Source organism: Lineus longissimus, chromosome 7, assembly GCF_910592395.1.
Source record: "Lineus longissimus chromosome 7, tnLinLong1.2, whole genome shotgun sequence".
Taxonomy (NCBI): domain Eukaryota; kingdom Metazoa; phylum Nemertea; class Pilidiophora; order Heteronemertea; family Lineidae; genus Lineus; species Lineus longissimus.
In genome coordinates, this window is record NC_088314.1 from 8,078,754 (window position 1) to 8,097,490 (window position 18,737).

General features: G+C 40.9%; 2 protein-coding genes across 6 annotated transcripts; one reads left to right on the forward strand and one right to left on the reverse strand.

Moving 5' to 3' along the window:
* Positions 1-642: 642 nt before the first annotated feature.
* Positions 643-6,632, reverse strand: LOC135491372 (E3 ubiquitin-protein ligase Hakai-like). Its single transcript, XM_064777194.1, has 5 exons — positions 6,528-6,632; positions 3,807-3,983; positions 3,263-3,393; positions 2,792-2,940; positions 643-2,532 (listed from the first exon to the last, which is right to left on the reverse strand). The coding sequence occupies exons 1-5, from the start codon at positions 6,550-6,552 to the stop codon at positions 1,365-1,367; spliced, it is 1,650 nt and encodes a 549-aa protein (XP_064633264.1). The 5' UTR covers positions 6,553-6,632; the 3' UTR covers positions 643-1,364.
* A 163-nt stretch (positions 6,633-6,795) lies between these two features.
* On the forward strand, positions 6,796-18,623 carry LOC135490752 (optineurin-like). 5 transcript variants are annotated; one of them, XM_064776200.1, is made up of 15 exons: positions 6,796-6,931; positions 7,481-7,663; positions 8,663-8,862; positions 9,350-9,541; positions 9,867-10,154; positions 10,872-10,991; positions 11,269-11,517; positions 11,690-11,968; positions 12,400-12,558; positions 13,085-13,188; positions 13,613-13,765; positions 14,223-14,388; positions 14,697-14,810; positions 15,004-15,309; positions 15,608-18,623. In XM_064776200.1, exons 2-15 carry the CDS (start codon positions 7,492-7,494, stop codon positions 15,728-15,730), a joined length of 2,625 nt encoding a protein of 874 aa, XP_064632270.1. In that variant the 5' UTR covers positions 6,796-6,931; positions 7,481-7,491; the 3' UTR covers positions 15,731-18,623. The 5 variants fall into 5 exon arrangements, with proteins under 5 accessions (XP_064632270.1, XP_064632272.1, XP_064632274.1 ...); XM_064776202.1 differs by having other exon boundaries at positions 15,611-18,623; XM_064776204.1 differs by having other exon boundaries at positions 15,004-15,222.
* Positions 18,624-18,737: the final 114 nt, after the last annotated feature.

Below are 18,737 nucleotides of genomic sequence, written 5' to 3' on the forward strand. Positions count from 1 at the left end.
GTGGGCTGCCATAGTCATGCTTTTTTACAAATCATGAATATCTTGATTATATTATCTATGTGCTACTTTTATTTATGATAACAAGATGACAGTTAAATTGTAACTGACATTTGAGCGATATATGATTATGTATCTAATACTCACAAAGTTTTGTATACATGGTGTGTTAAGATTAATACTTAAATAAATATTTAAATAGATGTTGATAAGACATAGTGTTTTCTTCCTGCACTAATGGTGCGTGCATGACATGAAGCTATCTGGGTTCATGATTTTCATGATTTCCATGTTGTAATGTAAGAACTGTTGGAAAATGCAGAATGTCTGGGAAAGACGCGACATCACAAACTGCGGTGGGCGTCAGCTGGTGGCGGCAGGCCAGACATTGGGGAACCCACATCAAAATTAGCTAACCAGGCCAAATCTCTGTGGCAACAAACATGGCAGTTATTATTGAAGCAAACTGATGTCCACTCTCTGCACGGTACATTTGACTTGGCAGAACTTATCTCGCTCTCTGTACAGGACTTTGACTTGGCAGAACGAATATATCCCCTCTGCACTATTGACTTGGCAGAACTTATGTAAACTCTCTGCACTTTCGACTTGGGAGAACTTCTGTCCACTCTCTGCACTTCTGACTTGGCAGAACTTACGCACACTCTATGCACTTATATTGCAGAGAAAAAGGAACAATTGTATTTTCATGACAAGTGAATTTTATTGCCATCTCATGAATTCTAACATCAGGAAAATACCTTGGCAATTGTACACAAAATGAATTGAACAGTTTACTCATGATTCAGAGCTTACAACAGTTTTGAGACAGAAGAACACAGGCACGAGTCACTACCTTCGTTTGTATAATTGGTCAGACCTTACAACACCAGGTCACAAATAGTACAAAAAACAGAATTACGAAAGCATACCATATATCAAGTATTCATTAATACTTGCATATATTAACCATTTTTCTTATTTGGACCATACATACCAGTGGGACATCAGTGTGCTGTAAAGCCGGATAGGCCTATATTCACTGCCATTTTATCATACTTTTGCAAAATTGCAACTTTTGCGAATTTAAAATTTAGCGTGTTGACTTCTCCATTACAGTAATTTCAACTAGATTTTCTTTTTCTCACCATGTTTTCCGCGATTATTTGCTAACATGAAAATAAAATTCACACACAAATATTTCTCAATTTACAAATTAGTATTCAGTGAAAACGTCATATATCCAAAAACAATAAGATTCGAGAGAATGGCGAAGATGACATGTACACTCATATTAAAATACAGAAATCTGCTCAAGTCAAATGCAATGAAGCACAAATGTCTTCTTTCAAATGAGCCTTGCCTCATTAATGGAAGTACTGAAAATTGTCTGGGGGCCTCAAAGGTGGGGGTGCTGAAACATTGGGCCTGGGAGGGACAGGCCCAGGAGGTCCCCCTGGGGGGCCACGTGGTGGTCCCGAACCTGGCCAAGGAGGTCTAGGGCTGTGTCCCCCTGGCTGATTATATGAGGGGGACATCGGAGTCTCTTCATACTGCCTGTGGGGGCTAGGGTAGCGCTGTGGGGGAGGCATACCTTGTGGGTGGCCTGGTGGAGGCCCAATATGTGGTGGGGGTACGTTCATTGGAGGAGGATGCATTGGTGGTCCACCGGGTCCACTAGAGAGGGCAACAGAAGGCCGTGGGGGCATTTGGGAGGGTACCATTATGGGCCCTGGCATAGACATCGGGGCTGTGGCGTAACTTATAGGATTCCCAGCATGCGACATGGGGGCATGAAAGGACTGTGGCGGAGCTTGCCTCATTGGAGGTGCATGTGAATGGGATGGGAAAGGCTGAGATACGGAGATTGGGGCAGGCCCTGGTGGTCTCGATTGTTGAAACGAGACCTGGGGATACTGCATCTGCGGAGGCTTGTACTCCTGATGCTGTTGATGCTGAACACCTTGGATCGGTATCGATATCAAATTCGTCCTTGAGGACAAGACAGGAATACTTGAACCTCTAAAAGAGTCTGGTGGAGGTTGTGAATGTGACATTGACGCTGGAGGTGGCACAGGTTGAGGATGCTGCACCATCTGAGGTTGCGGTGGCGGGGCATGCTGAACATACACCTCCTGTGTCTGAGTCTGGTAAGCTTGTTCCGGCCGCGCCATTGAAACCTGCGGTTGCTGCATCGGAGCCTGCGTCTGCACAGGCTGAGAATGCGACACTGCACATACACCAACACTAATCTTCGCCTGTGCTCCTAAATCCGGCAGTGTGATCTTAAATGGATTGCCAGTCGACGCCGTGAGGGACGCACTTGTTGCGGCACCCGGAATTTGTCCCGAACCCGATTTCTTAGCCTTGGCTTCAACAGCCTTTAAATGGCGATGGCCAATATGAGCTTGTAAGTCTCTTGCGGATAGGTAAGTTCTCTTGCAACCTTTTGGCGTGTGTCTGCTTCCACCGAACGCGCAGATGTACACTGTACCGAGAGCCGATTGTTCAATACGTTGCACGGATTCTTCACACCTGTAAGACAGAAATAAAACAGGTCAATATTCGAGGACACTGTTTGACAATGTAGACCTATGTATACGTCCTTCAGCCAACACGGTTGGGCGTGAAAGGCGTAGATCTACGTCATTAGAATTCTCAAAACCTAGATGTATTCACCTGTACTTTGTTGCAAAGCTCTCAATGAGAAATTTCTGCTTTATCAACACATTCCTCTTCTAAAATTCTATTCGGATAAAATCATTTCAATATTATATTCATTTAAGTTGTTTACCTTGGGCAGTTTTTCTCTGTCTTTTTAGCACAGTTGAAGCAGAAGACGTGTTTACAAGGAATCATCCGGCCGTAGATGAGAATGGGAAGGCTGCATGTGTCACAGCTATGAATCATAGGGTCAAGCACTTTCTCTCCAATCAAATTCACCTGAAAGGTGGAAATAATTTAAATACACCAGTCATGCCAGTAGTCATTTTTGACCATCTTCACTATCAAGGTACAGCTTAACAGGACAGGTCTTCTTGGAAAATGGGAATAATGAAAGGGAATGTAACAGCTTATGACGTAAACAGACACATTTTTGTGCCGTTTATTTTTGCGATTCACAAATATTCTTGAAGAAGTTAAAATTTCACGATTTTTAGTTGGACTAATTTGCTAATTTCGTTCAGTTTTCCAATCAAAATTTCTTTAACTTGCGATTTTTATTTATGCGAAACTATGTGGGCATTTGATTATTGAATCGTACCTTGTTGGTCCAAGAGACCGTCTGGGTGGGAGTCCATGGTTCTCGGTCTTTCACCGGCGAGAGTTGAATATTTTCATGGTTGAGCAGTGCATTTTCTCGTTCTCTTTCTCTTTCCCTTTCCCTTTCTCGTTCTGGAACCACCACAAAGAAAGATTTTATATAAGTTAAGTTTCTACCAATTGGAAAACATTGTAACCAAATTATCTTTTTTCTCTCCAACATTCCAAGATGTGATCTTAGAATGAAGTCAGAGCCAGACACAGGAACCATCAGACAATATAGAATGAAACTTTTACTTCTCATTCATGGAAAAGCTGCCATACCACCATCAAATGCTATTTACACAATACTCTTTTTGACTGTATCAAGTCTCAGAATTTGGAATTGTATTGGACTTCATCCGTATCGTAACTGTCCTCTGGAAAACAAAGTCTAGACTCCCAATACCAAATTGGCATTCACTTTGTTTTGAAAGAGTTAGTTGCTTAAGGATTTCAAGTTCTAGCCAAAACGGTGGTGCAAACATTCAACTTATGATGCATACCCTCCTCCATTTCCTCCTCGTCATCATCAGGAGGTGGAGATTCTTGTTTTATCTTCTTGACATTCTTTGCAGCTTTACGCCCTCGACCTTTGCTTTCTGGACGTAACTTTAAGTTGATCGTTTTCCGGACAGATTGCGAAGCTGCACCAGCTGTTCCTTCATTGAGGAGATCAAGATCTGAAAATTAAATGAAATGGCCAGGGCCATTGTGCTCACCTCATGTGGAGGAAAGATGGATAAAGAGCATGGTATTGTGTCATGTAGTGTTAGGTTTGATGTAGGTCCAAGCAATTACAATTTCCCCAAAATGGCCAATTTACAGTACATTCGACCTCTGTGACCTTGAAAAGTAGGTCAAATCAAAGAAGACCCGGGTGACACATTGAATGGTTGTTAGAATTAGATGTACCTATGATATAAAATTGGTGCCAATCGGGCAAGTCATTACTAGGAATAATGGCATTTTGAAGAATTTAGGATTTGGCCCCCTCCCTGGAGGCCAAACGGCAAATCAGATCGCACCAAACTTCGGTACCTGAGATCACCTGACCAAGGGGTACATGTGTACTTAATTTGTGATCAATAGTCATTGCAGTTAAGAAACGTGCCATAGTTACGGCCTGACGGCGAATTTACGCCATTTGACCTCTGTGACCTTGACAAGAAGGTCAAATTAAAAACCTGTGTGACATATACTGTATGGTGGTTAGATGTACCCATGATATCAAATTGGTGGCAATCGGGCAAGAAGTTAAGGAATAATCACATTTTTAAGGTTTTTGGATTTTGCCCCCTGGTGGTCAAGTGGTGAATCATATTGGACCAAACTTCAGTCCCTGAGATCACCTGACTAAGGGGTAAATGTGTACCAAATTTGGTATCAATAGTCATTGCAGTTTAGAAACGTGCCATCGTTACATCCTAACGGCCAATTTACACCATTTGACCTCTGTGACCTTGAAAAGGAGGTCAAATCAAAAACCCGGAGGATATATGATGCACCTTTGCTAGAAGTACCTACCATATTTTTTTCAAAATTTCCCGACTACTATTAAGGGAGATATTGCATATTTTCACTTTTAACGTTTGGCCCCCTGGTGGCCAAACCATGAAACGAATCGGACCGAAACTTGGTCTCCAAGGTGTCATTACATAAGGGTACATGTGTACCAAGTTTCAACTCAATAGCTCTAACAGTTACGAAACGTGCCCTGCTAACGGACGACGACGACGACGACGACGACGACGACGACGACGACGACGACGACGACGACGGACGACGGACGCCACGGTATGGGATAAGCTCACCTCTGCTAAGAGGTGAGCTAAAAAGGAAGTGTTTTAACCAAAAAATGATTGATTGGTCGTTAGAGTTAGACTACTGACATACTGTATTCCAATGATGGTCTGACACGGTATCAGGCTGTTTCGCTACATTGCCAGTTCGCTACAAGTCGTTTCGCTACATGTGGCGGTCGTTTCGCTACATGGTAGGTCGTTTCGCTACATGGGTGGAGTCGTTTCGCTACATGATGGGTATGGTCGTTTCGCTACATGGAGGACGTTTCGCTACATGGATGTAGTCATTATTTTTACTCTATTTTACCCTACTATAATTCCCGGTGGTGACTACAAACCACAGTTTGCCGGTAAAAAAACTTATACGGTTTGATGGCGCGCAAGGGGTTCTTGTCGTCCTGGCCTGGGTTAGGCCACATAAAAAAAAGAGTTGGTGATCGTCCCCGCCCGCCCCTACGAAAAACGCCCGGTCCCATTTTTTGTTAAAATCCTAAAAAAGTTGGTATAATGTTCTCTGCTATAGGGTCAGAATTGCATGGTTGGAATCTCTATGAAATCTCCTTTCAAATGACACCAAACATGTCTGTTTAGGTTTATTTTACCCAGAGATATTTACTTGATTTGAGCGAAAGATTGCTCCTATAGCGCCACTTTGCAAGGCCTTCGCGTTGGCTCGCTCGTCTCCACCCAAGTAGCGAAACGTCCTCCATGTAGCGAAACGACCATACACATCATGTAGCGAAACGACTCCACCCATGTAGCGAAACGACCTACCATGTAGCGAAACGACCGCCACATGTAGCGAAACGACTTGTAGCGAACTGGCAATGTAGCGAAACGACAGTAATTCGTCTGACACTAACCGAGAAATCACTTTGAAACTAGCCTCAAAATGCGCTAAGTAACAGTAGATTTCACTCTACAGGGTGTAAATGTGTTCTTTAATTTTGGCATAGAGAGCACTGCTGCTCCACATTTACATTCCTTTTAAGCTCTGGCTGCCTTTTGACTTTGACAGCAGCGCCTCGAAGACGATGACGACGTCTGCCTAGTAATAGTACTAGGACTAGGGGGGCATCCCGATGAAGATCAGGACGCCCAGTATACAGAAGAAGAACTTATGGTGAAATCTTGGTTTTGATTGCATGCATTTGCATTTATAGGGGGGCTATTGCAACATACATTATACAATGCATTACAATACAATACACGTCACATGCATGGTGAATGACCATGTTTGTTTTGTTTTTTTTATCAGGAAGTAGCCAAATGCATCATCCCCCTGCGCTGAGACTTTATAATCACCCATCCTAGAGGTGGAACACATATCAAAGACTCTCTTGGACGAAGAAAAAAATTAAATCAGTCTGAAATACTCAAGAAAAACGGGAATTTTCAAGCGAAAAAACGAAAATTTGTTACCATCGTCCTCCATGTTGGAAGTCATTCTCCACTGCGCCAGTCCAGTTCAATATATAAAAAATACACGGCGAAGTATGTACTCCGTGCTGAAGAGTAGCAGGTACTGTATTTTTAGGACTACTTAACATTATCAAATACATCAAAGTACGAGTAACTGTAAGAAACGAATGCACATTTATTAAATAAATATATTTTTTCAAATGTTTGAAGTCGTAGAATTACGACAACTATGTGGCAATTGAAATCTATTTTTAGAAAAAGGGGAATCCCAAAATGGCAACCCCTGATTTTGAGTCACTGGACTTTCAACTTCTAATCTATTGAAACTTCATTTTGGGAAAGTACGCAGTTGGATTGTTGCATTTCTGGTGTCTTGGTATTGGTAACATATTGATTGTACTGAGGTAAGTATTGGAACCATATCCAAGTGTTGTTACACATGATAAATGATGAAATAAGATTGGCAATGACACCGTCTCCGACTGATCACTGAGTCGACTGACACTGATCGGGTCTGTTGTTTCATTTCCAGGAGAAAAGGTTAGCCTTTATACAGCAGCTAATGTTGGAGATCCTATTCATCACCATTTCATTGCTGACCTCACATAAGATTATCACTACATTTTCATCAGAAATAGCGTTTTAACATAGATCGCGATAATTTACCTCATTCCTGATTCCAGTATATGGCGCGCGGTAGCGATACGGTAGTAGCCTAGCGGGCGTCATATTTATCATAATAAGTTCATTGGGAATTAGCATCATGACGTAAAACGCAATAATACCGATGACGTGGTGTTGATATGTCTTCCGACGTATTTTTAGTTGGCAGAGCTTCGTTGTTGGGCAACAAAATTGCAGGCTTGTGGAGTCGGCCTTTGATGTTTCTACAAAATGGGACATAACGTAAAACACGGGCCTATCCATCCTAATCTACAATCATTTCGTTGCAGTGAACTGAAAAATGGAACTGAATGGTGACGTTCACTCACCTAGTGATGGGCCTGAGCATATGTCAGATTTCATAGTGCTTGGCCATGGATCGGGGGAGTTTCGGCGAAACAGTGAATCGGAATCGATGGAAGAAGTTGGACTCAGAGTAAGACAGCTCCTGTTGGAGAATAAGGAGTTACGAGGTGAGAAGATATGACAAACTGATAGTTTGACTTCTGAGTCGATGATTTATAGCCTATTTCAAAATTAAACTTAGTCTATTCTACTGTCATACTCCTCAGGCGTCAGATGAGCAATTGTCACCTTCACGCTCCATGGAACGAAAAAATTGAGAATACTGGCCGAGCCCTTCATCTGAACCTAACTTCAGATGTCAAAGTTGGAATTTTAGAGAAAAATATCATAAAATCACAAATGTTAGAATATCAAAACATTTAAAAATATGTTATTGTAATATAATAGCAGGATTGGCAATGATAGCTTTACACTACCTATGACTGAGTATGTCATGTTCATGGAATTCCCCAATGACTAAGTCTACATTTGTAAGGCCTACGACTTCAACGGTATGTAATCTAAATTCGTTTTTCCAACCTAAGTTGGCCCCTGCATTAGTTGTACATTTGTACTTTGTATTGTAGGCCTACAGGTAAGCCATTCTGTTGTATATGGTAGTTACTATAGCTAGTCACTACTGCCTCGATAAGCAAAAAGAAAGTGAAACGAAATGATGCAGATGCTTACCGAATGATGTTGAATGTTCTGTAGATAATATGATATGGCACATTCTCTCATTCTGCACAGGTGCAGGGCCGGAAAAGCGAAAATTAACCCCTGATTACCTCCGAATGCATTCGCTTGAAATTCCACAGATCTTCGACTCGTGCAAGGTTCCGTTATTTCACTAGACTGGTATTTCGGACCAGATTGTCATGACGTGCGCTCCAATATGGACCGAAATACAAGGCCAGTGACGTCATGGTGCTACTACAAAACCTTGCGAAATACACAAAGTTACGTCAGTGACACTGTAACAAGGCTAAGTCAATTGGCATTCACTTTGTAATGAAAGAGTTGTAATTGCTTTAGGATTTTCGGGTTCCAGTCAAAATGGTGTTGCCTATGGTCAAACAGCAACTATACTATACCAAACTAATTTATTTGAATTTATTCCCTATTAGAACATGTTCAGCAGAACACAGAGGCGATGGCCCAGCAGTATGAGGTGCTGAAGCAATGGAAAGAACAAGAGTTGGAGAGGCAGGCAAAGATCAAGACACAGTACAACAATGCAAAAGAGATCATCACAGCACTGAGAGAGGAGAACGCTAGGTTAAAACAAAAACAAGAACACATGGAGAGAGCACCAAGAAATACCGAGGCTAGTATCATGACGGGCAATTGGGATTCAATAGAGGGTTGTCCATAGGTAGGCAACCACCATTTTCGATAGAACTTGAAATCCTGAAGAAATGACTTAGACCTCCTTCAAAATTAAGTGAATGCACATTGGGAGGCAGTTCTCTGGAAAACAAAGGACACACTCTCACCCTTGAAATTGGCATTGACTTCATTTTGAAAGAGTTTTAATTGCTTTCGGATTTTGAGTTCTTGCCAAAATGGTGGTGCCTGTGGTCAACCCTTGTGGTATGAAAGGTACAAATATGATTGGTTGCAAGCCATTCAAAAAAGTGTACGTGTCAAATTTGGAAAACAACGGACCCGGGAACCATCTTGACATATATAGTTGTATCATACCGCATTGGGTAATGAGCTTTGACATGGAAAGTTACTATTTTCTCGCTCTAGTGAGTTAATCTGGGATGGACAATCTGGAAAACACATATATTTTGTTGTATCCTTCACAGGCTGTTACCGCTCAGACTGAAGATGAAAACGTGGAGCAGGAAATGTTGCATCATCAACTTAACCTACTCAAAGTAGAAAATGATGATTTGAAGAAGCAGACGTCAGAGCTGACGCTGTTAAATGAAGAACTGAAACAACTGAAACAAGAAAATGAGGAGTTACAAAAGAAGATGGTGTCTATGAGTCAGTCGGTAAGCAAAAAGAATAAAAGTGATTTCTGGGATGGTGGTACCAGTAGATTCAGACAATTTGACAGACATTTCCTTCATACAAGGAGTTGCCTTTTTAAAAGAAGGTGAAATACAAATGCGGAATAGCCCCCTGGCCAGATATGCAGACACAACCTGAATTTTTGAAAACGAAACATCTTTACAAAAAAAGGTTGCCAGACAGTGCCTTAAGACTAAGAGCCATTGTCTGGTGTCATTGACACGAGGACCTACTGTAATGATAGTTCGTCTTCCCAGCAAAAGGGCTATATTCTATTTGTCACCAAATTTGAATAAACAATTTCAGTCACCGCCACTCAAGAGAATGACGTCATCCAGTATGGAGGTGAATGTAGCATCCCATGAAGCAACAGAAACCCAGACTGAGGCTCCGACTGCAGAATCAAAAACTCGAGAATTAGAAGTTGCCAGAACGCAGGCAAATCAACTAATGCAAGATTTGGAAGCGCTCCAGAAGCTGAAAGATGACATTGAACAACAGAAAGCAAAAGCAGAACAAGAATGCGATAATTTGATGAACAAGATTTACGAAAAGGAAAACATCACATCGAAACTGCTGCGGGAAAAGCGAGAGGTGGGTTTTTCTGAGATATTGTCTCCATAAATCTTAAGTGCCCTGCAAACAAGCAATTTTGATGGCTGTGACATGCGACGATAATTGCTTTGACAAAAAATATTGTGTGCGGGTAAAACTGGTAAACGCTTGCTCATTTGCGGGATGCATTACCTTTAATGTGAAATGTACATAGTAACATAAATCTGTGCTGCAAGAGAAGTGTAGATTAGGAATATCCTTAGGATCAAAACCAGTGATCAGTTATCAGAAACTAGAAGTAAAACTAAGAGTCGGTCAATATTTTCGCCAGGGTTGATTTTTCTGCTTCAGGTTTTCTGTTGCCATGGAAACTCATCTCATTGGGATGAAGGTATTGGTTTCTGGTGCCGTTTTGTTTCATTTCTGGTTTTACTTTGTTTCTAGTTTTGCAGGAGCCCCTTTTAGATAGGAAAGAGATTCCAGACGTCTGGTGCTTTATGGTCGTCTCCTGCCTCTGTCTTGTGTTTTGGAGTGATATAACTCTTTCTCTAATTATCTCATCTGCTTTTTGAATTGTCACAATGAATAAGCCGATGAATATAAAGGTGGAAGAGCTTGTGTTACAGGTACCCGTGTAGATTTACTCCTCGAGATCTACCTTGATTACGTCTTTCTTAACATCCGTACACAATTTTGTGATGGAAATCCTGGATTAATCAGAATACTGATATCATCTATCTTATTCGTCTTTTCTAGGTCGTTGCCATGAATAACCAGCTTAACATTGAGGTGGACCGCCTCATGAAGGAGAACGCACACCTGTGGGAAAATGAGAAGGAAAAGGTCGAGAGCCTAAGGAATTATGACACTGTCCAGGTAGGTTTTCTTAATTAATACACCTCCCTTCAATATAGAGCTTATAAATGCTGGAAAATACACCTCCCACGGGCCTCTATAAAGCTTAGATACATCTCTGCTCTATAGCGCTTAGACATGTTTGAAGATACACCTCCTGTCTATATATATGTATGTTTATTTTCGTACATAATAGTACAGCTACAAAATATTGTGCAAAGTGAATGAACTTATAGCTTAGACATATTAGAAGATCAAAGTAAAACCAAGATTTAACCTATTTCTCCATTATAAACAGGACTTCGGCAGTGAAATGGACCAGTGTGTCGAAGTTGCCCCAATGCCAAGCCTTTCCACCGTTGAGAAGGAAACTGAGGAGAAGACGGGTGATGCGGAGTTGGGGACAACTTCGGGTGCCATTTCAATCAGGTCTGGCGATCTTCACGACAAATCGCAGAAGACTATTCAGGCAATTCTTCTGCAGCTGCAAGAACAGCAGGAAGCAAATCAGATAACTTCGAAAGAAGTCACAACAAAAGCACAACAGGTAAGAAATGATCCATGCTTTAAAGGAAGACTATAGGCCTGGGGGCCAGATGAAGTTAACTGAAGTCGCCAGTAGGTATCTCTACTATCTCACATTTCATTAGAAGTATTCATGCTTGTACGAGGTCTATTTTGATTGCAGAGTCAAATGTAAATATCTTTTTCTTATCTAGATCACCCAGTTACAATCTGAGCTTGACGAACTGAAAAATGCTTTGAAAGGAAAAGATAAAGAGATCGAAGAAGCCAAACAAAATTGTGCGAAAGAAATCGACAATATGGTGTTGATCGGTGTTGAAAAGGAAAACAAAGCTGAGCGACTCGCCAAAGAAGAGAAGCAGAAGTTGGAAGAGAAAATCAACTCGCTTATTGCAGAAGTTACATCAAAGGTGGCGCAGTTGGAGGGACTGAGAAAACATCTGGATAATACCACAGAATCACATCAGAAAGAGGTATTAAAGAGATTGACAAGCTTTTAGTTGATGGGGTTACCTGGATGTTCTCTTGAGAAACCTGGGTTGATCAAAAGTTGCAAATTGCACCGATTAAAATCACCAATTGTTTGCCTTATATTCCAACGGAGCAGAGCGTCGGAGGCGAGGGGTTGGATAAGCGGATTATGGTGTGTTATACAAACACACCGCAATCGTATCAATGGACGGAGCCTGATGCACTGCGTCATGACACAATTTGCCACAACAAGCCTCTCTCACTCACCTCAATCATGACATTCACAAGAAAGAACACCGGTCTTCCTCTAAATATGAAATTGAACCACACTGAGTAGCAAAAATGAGAGACCTATTCACAAAAATTTGAATGCACCCCCCAGGGAATTTGGACTCTTTGACATAGTTTCACCTCCTTTAATCTTTGTTTTCAGATTAGAAGTCTGAATGAAGTTAATGAAAAATGCAAGTCTGAAATTGCTGACCAGACGTCAGTGTTGGCAACACTAAACAACAGCCATCGGCAAAAGATTGAAGAGATGAGGAGAGAAATTCTGCATCTTATGGAGGCTGCTGATGACAAACGGCAGAAGGTAGGAATGATTCTTAAAAAGACGAACAGTGCATTGGATTACTAGCGTGGCGCTTGCAGAGGTAAGCGTCACCGCGTTCTTTCGGGCATTGGTCCTCACCTTGCACTAGGCAGAAGTGGCTACCCTTGCAGTTGGTCACTTTGGAATAAAATGACTGACGAAATTGACTTTTGAGAAAAGATGTCAAAGGACCTGCAAATGCTTCTTTACTCTACAGTTACTTGGGCTAGGTGTGAGAGCGCTTGCATTGAGGCCATACTGGGCATGCACTTCAAGCTGCAAGATCCAATGCTGCCAAAAGCACGGTGCCAGACGCCATAACTGTAAAAGCGGCTGCTGTTACTACCCAAATCGATACATGTAAACTCTAGAAACCCAGCATCACTGCTGTCACTTTCATTTTCCCTTCACATCAAGTCATGGTTCCATAATACATCCTGACTAGATTCAATCAACGTTAATTTGCTTGGCATTTCATTTCCTTTAAAACTGTTGTTCAATTTGAAAAAATTACTCAAAATTTCAGACCATGAGTGAGAGCCATCAAACTGAGCTTCTTCAGGCGCAGGTCAACAGACTGATCACTGATCTCAGGACAGAGTGCAGTAAACTAGAGACAAAGACAAGAATGTAAGTTGGCGATGCACATTGTCTTCAGAAATGCAGCCTTCATGAGGATTTCTGGCTTACATGTTTATTAAAGGGGTGAATTCAATTACAAATTTCAATTTTTTTAACAAACAGCGCACTTCTTTAACTCTTACGTTCCATTTCCGACTTTCATACCAGCATATAATGCCATATGACAAGCTGTGACCAAACTATGGCATATTCACCATAGATACTATGTGGATAATCTTTAGCTGGAGGGGCGCCTCTACAGAAGGCATATCTCATTCGTAATATGCCAATGTGTAAAACAGACGTGCCTCAATCGAGTAAATAGTGTTGAAAAAGTTTCAGATCTGACTTATCACCTGCATACATCGTTGTACAGCAAGAATAAAAAAAGGTTATGTCCAAAAAGTGATATGAATTTCTGTTTCCACTCCAGGTGCAATGATTACAAAGTTGAAGCGGACCGCCTCAGTCTTGAGATCCAGAGAAATCAGACGAAGCACAATGAGAGCGTCGAGGCAATGAGGCTTCAGATTGGCTCCCTCCGGTCCAAACTTCGTGCAGCTGAGATGGAAATTGAGAAAAAGAAGTGAGTCTCCAAGAATGACTAAAAGTGTCGAAATTTCTTCTCTCCAGGGATGAAATTTTAAACACGGATTAGATTTTTTGTATTGTGAAATGTTTTTAATCTCAGTTTGGATCACCATCAATACGTGTAGGCCTATTGGTGCTTTGACAATCTTGAAATTTGAGAGTGCCCCAAGAAGCTGACTCGCAATTTAGAAGCGGAGAGAATAACCCACTGCACGAAATCTGGGGTAACACTCCAGGATTCCAACTCCCGTCAGCAGTCTGTGACCTGGGATTCCCCAGTCTGTGACCTGGGGGCAATGGACCACAGAACTGATGAATTTGCTTGAATACTTGTTCATCACATACACTAAATCCACTTTCCTCAAATTCCTGGTGATTTTGCCTCCTAATTATCCGCTAGCTTCTAGGTCTAGTTCTAAAGTACTTATATGTTTATTTCTTCTTTAAATCAGACAAGATTTTGAAAACATTACAAGAAGTCAAACTCAACTTCTCGCCGATTATCAAGACCTTTTCACCACACACGACAAAACGGTGCAAGAGAAATCAGAAACGGAGACCCAGTTACGACAGAGGATGACTCAGCTTCAATCAGAGAGCATCAACAGACAGGAAGAGGTAAGACTCAAATGACAGGACACATTTAAGTCTCAAGCTTTTTATCCATGCCTCCCACTCTCACAAGAGAATACTGGTATTGGATATTCCATCTCAGCACTTGAAAAGTTCAATTTTCCCAATTTGCTACGACTTGCCAGATGGAGAAATAGTGCCCACAAGGAATGTCCCAGACATTTTTATGCACCTTTTATTTTTGTATTTCCTGATAACCGTGAAAATATGTATATTTATGTATAAAAAACACACAAAGTCACTTGTCTCTGAAGGAGTGAAGTTAGAGGACTATATTTCATCTTCTCTTACAGTGCAAGGCATTGAAAGATGAGGTCAGGATTAAACAGGAGGAAATTCAAGACCTATTCCAGAGGATTCGTACCATGCAAACCGAGAAAGAGGATTCTTCTGTGTATCAAATTCAGGTTAGTTAAATCTTTCCCTGTTAAACTTGAAACTTGTAGTTAACCACAAGGCTGTGTTGAGGGAAACACAGCTGACATATCAGGCTGTCTCTAACCTGCTCTTACACTAGGCTGTTCTGTAAGCTTGATGTGAAATCAAAGAGCCATCATTTGTCAAATTTCGTCATCCAAATTTATGATTGTTCTCCTTCAGGCTGAGGTGTTTAGAGAAGATTTTGGTCGGGAGCGCGAGGCACGTGAAAGAGCTCACGAAGAGCTGGCCGAAGCGCAAACAAAGCTCGATGATCTTCTTCAAGTAAAACAAAGACTAGAAACAGAGCTTCAGCGGTACTCCCAGCAGCAGATTTCACAGATGCAGCAACGGGATGAATATGTTGTTGTACCAAACACGTATCAGCAGCCGTATCCCCAGGTGAGGCAGTATCCACATCCTACTCCAAATAATGAAGGACTTGATGCGTTTGGATACCCACAACCAAATCTGACACCGCCAGCCGGGGTAATTATTTAGCCAATATTTTGTCTTTGGATTTACTTTTAGTAGTACCAGAAACTTATTACTTTGAAGTGATATGTTTGTGGATATTTGGCCAGATTATGTCACTGGTACAATGGGCACATGAATTTCTACATCCATGATATGAGTGGGTTACTATGTAAACAAAGCAGAAATTGATGCACTTGACCTGCTTTATCATGTTAAAACGCATCAGATCTTTTCTGTAAATGTGACAAATTGTATCTTAACCGAAATGTCAGGGTGGTACCCACTTCTAACTATATGTTTCTTATTTCAGCAGGGGCAAAGACCGTCCCCAAGTCGGCAAACACCAGAAAAGCACACCTGCCCCAAGTGCCAACAAGAATTTGATGACCTGGATACACTACAGATTCATTTGTTCGATTGTTTGGACCAATAATAGACAGTGAAAAGTGTTAGGTACACACCATCGTGTTGGTTCTGTGTTCTTCCACCAGGTGGCCTTCACCTGAAGAGGTTGAGACAGATTAACGACAGAGGGTTAACGAAATCTACAATTAGAGTTGTGCTGCTGATACATGATAAATGTACCAAATCTACAATCAGAGTCATTTTGCTGATACATGATACATGTACATACATACTGCCTTACGGGTATATCATCTGAGAGTTGTAAATATGATATGAAAAGTGTGAGTGCATGAAAGTGTTTCAAAAGGCTTCAAATTTGTGTGCATTGCGAAGAGCTTTGGGGGAAAGTGCAAGATGTAATCGAAAAGGAATGGTGTTTTCCGGTTGTTGTTTAATGTCTTATATTTGGTGATGTGTGGGCGTCTGCATTCCATAATTCAATATCAATGTACAAATGTATAATGTGATACAAGTGTGCCATGACAGTACCAATCCAGTTTGCGAACTGTGCGTGTTTAGTTGCTACTAGCCTTGTGTTATGCCTGAATGTGATGCGCTTAAGGTTTGCTTAAATTCGCTTGAAAATAGAATGGAAGCTTTTTAATTTGGATGATATGGGTAGAGCGAATGTCCATTTCATGGGAATATGGCATACACTAAAAAAATGTCTACAATGGCTGGGGAATGTTGTCAGGGTTTCAATTCAAATGGCTCATTCTTTGTGATGCACTGTCCAATTCTGACATCGTAAGTATTTTTAGATACCTCCAATTTTGAAGTTTCAGATAAAATGATAAATTTTGTTCAACTGTTGCATTTTCTGTATGAAATCACCAAATGTCAGCTTGCCATTTTCTAGTGAAATAGGCTATAAACTTGTAGGCTTCAGGTAAAACTATTTGGGATGGTATAAGGCAAGGTGAGGACATGACTTGCTCAAGCAAGATCTAATAGCCTAGTGTAAAATGAATTGTATCTTTTGGTTGAAGATAAGTTCATGGTGAAAAAATCTTTGCTTGAAACTATTACAGCATAGTAAGTCGTAAGATATTCGACATAAATTCATGGTCACCTGCTTTATAGAGGCGCAGATGTTCAAACCGTATATATGGTCCTGTAAATATCAGCACATGTGAAAGAAAATATGTTAGTTCAAAATTGTCTTATGTTAATGTCCATCTGTGATACCAGTTAGTTAGTAGCTGTGAGTTCGTCCAAATTGTTGTTTATGGCTGTTAATTGGATGTCGTTATAGTCTGATATCAACAACAGTAGAGGTTGTCATCCAACTTTACACTTTAACACTGGTCTACCTGAAACCTTTGAGTAGAACTCAGATGGGCTGCATATTCAAAGCCCTGCCTTAAAAGGAGAATGTTCACCAGAGACACATTTGTCATGTCCAAAAACCGACAATGGCTGAAGATTCTAGATATCAATCTATCTAACATTCAGTCAATGATATGAAAGTGACATCGTTAAAATCAAATGTTCATTGAACAAAGAGAACATCATGATACCCTTAAAAACCTGAAATTCAACTGCAAAAATCACAGAAAAAAATGAACAGAATCTCGAATCGACCTTTTCGAAGAACTTTGTTTGGGCCCTAACAATTCATGCGTTTCACCTGGAACAAAGGGACATGTAGTCTGGCGAGTGCAGTTCAGAAAAGCCTAAGAAAAAACCCCAAGTCATGGCTTTTTCTTGTGACAAACCATACTAACCAGACTCATTTTGACAAAAGGTCGGGATGCATGCAACAGGCTCCAATTTGTGTGACACCTTTAGGGCCCTCTCTTAAATGTCGGTTTAAGAGCAGGAAGTTGTATGACTCCATATCCCCTTTAAGGTGGCTCAGGCCTTCCCTTAGTGTGAACATTTGATGTGTTTTTGGCTTTGATTAGTCTTCTTCGAAAAGGCCTATTGAATCTAAGTACTTATCAACTGTGACTGGGTACATCTACGCTGCAGGAAGAAGAGTTGGGAAGGTGAAAGTCCCAAATCATTTGTTTGCTTTCCTCAGCTGTCGTGTTAACTCCAAGGGTCACCCAGGAAATGGCTGCAGCAGGGCTGGTTTTTTTATCCAACTTCAGGCCTACTGACACTGTCCATGGGCATAATCCAAATATCTTCTGCTAGAGCTGTATTACTGCCCAAGGGTGGAGGTTTGAATGTGTGATTGTTTTCCCGTATCCTGCCACATGGGCAGCCAGACTCGGACTTCAGGGGAAGCTAAATTGTATAGTTTATATACCTACCTGAAAATTATATAACTGCAATTACAGATTCATCAGAGGCATTATGAAAATGAAATATTATGAATTTGAGTTTTGGGGAGAAATATTAGGCCTCATGGATTACAAAGGACGTAATATATTGAGTAATCAATAGGCCTAGGTTCCAACAACTGCACATGCCATTAAAAAAGACAGAATATAACAGTCATGTTAAAAATTTCCAGACAATTCAAAACCATGCATGGTTTTTTTGACAAATGTAACCCGTTCTAGCAAAACCAGCTGCATGTCGCACATAAGATGAGCCTAGATGACACCAGGAGATAATAGAAGAAATTGATGTTGTCAGATTTCACAAAAGGCAGACAATAGCGAAATGAACAAACAGTCCGTCTCAACCTGCCAAGCTCAGAGCGACATAAGACTGGTTTTGCTGGAACGTGTCACAAATGTTTTTTGTTGAAGTGCTTTTGAAACCGTCATTTTTCATTTATTTCATTTACAATGTATCATTGGTAATTTCAAGTATGGATAACTTGATTACTTGGTACATACATGTATAAGTAAGCTTCGTGTACAGCTATTTGTATAAATAGGCTAGGTATAACTGATGATTTGGCAACAATTTGACCGGATTCTATGTAATATAGAAGAAATAAAACCCGTTTTATGTTACTGTCACTTCAGTTGTTATCTGCATCTTTATTTATTGATTCCCAGTCGGCATGAAATGCATATTCCTCAGAATGAGAGTGCTCAAGGTCAGCCTCATGAAACTCTCCCAGAACAGCAGAG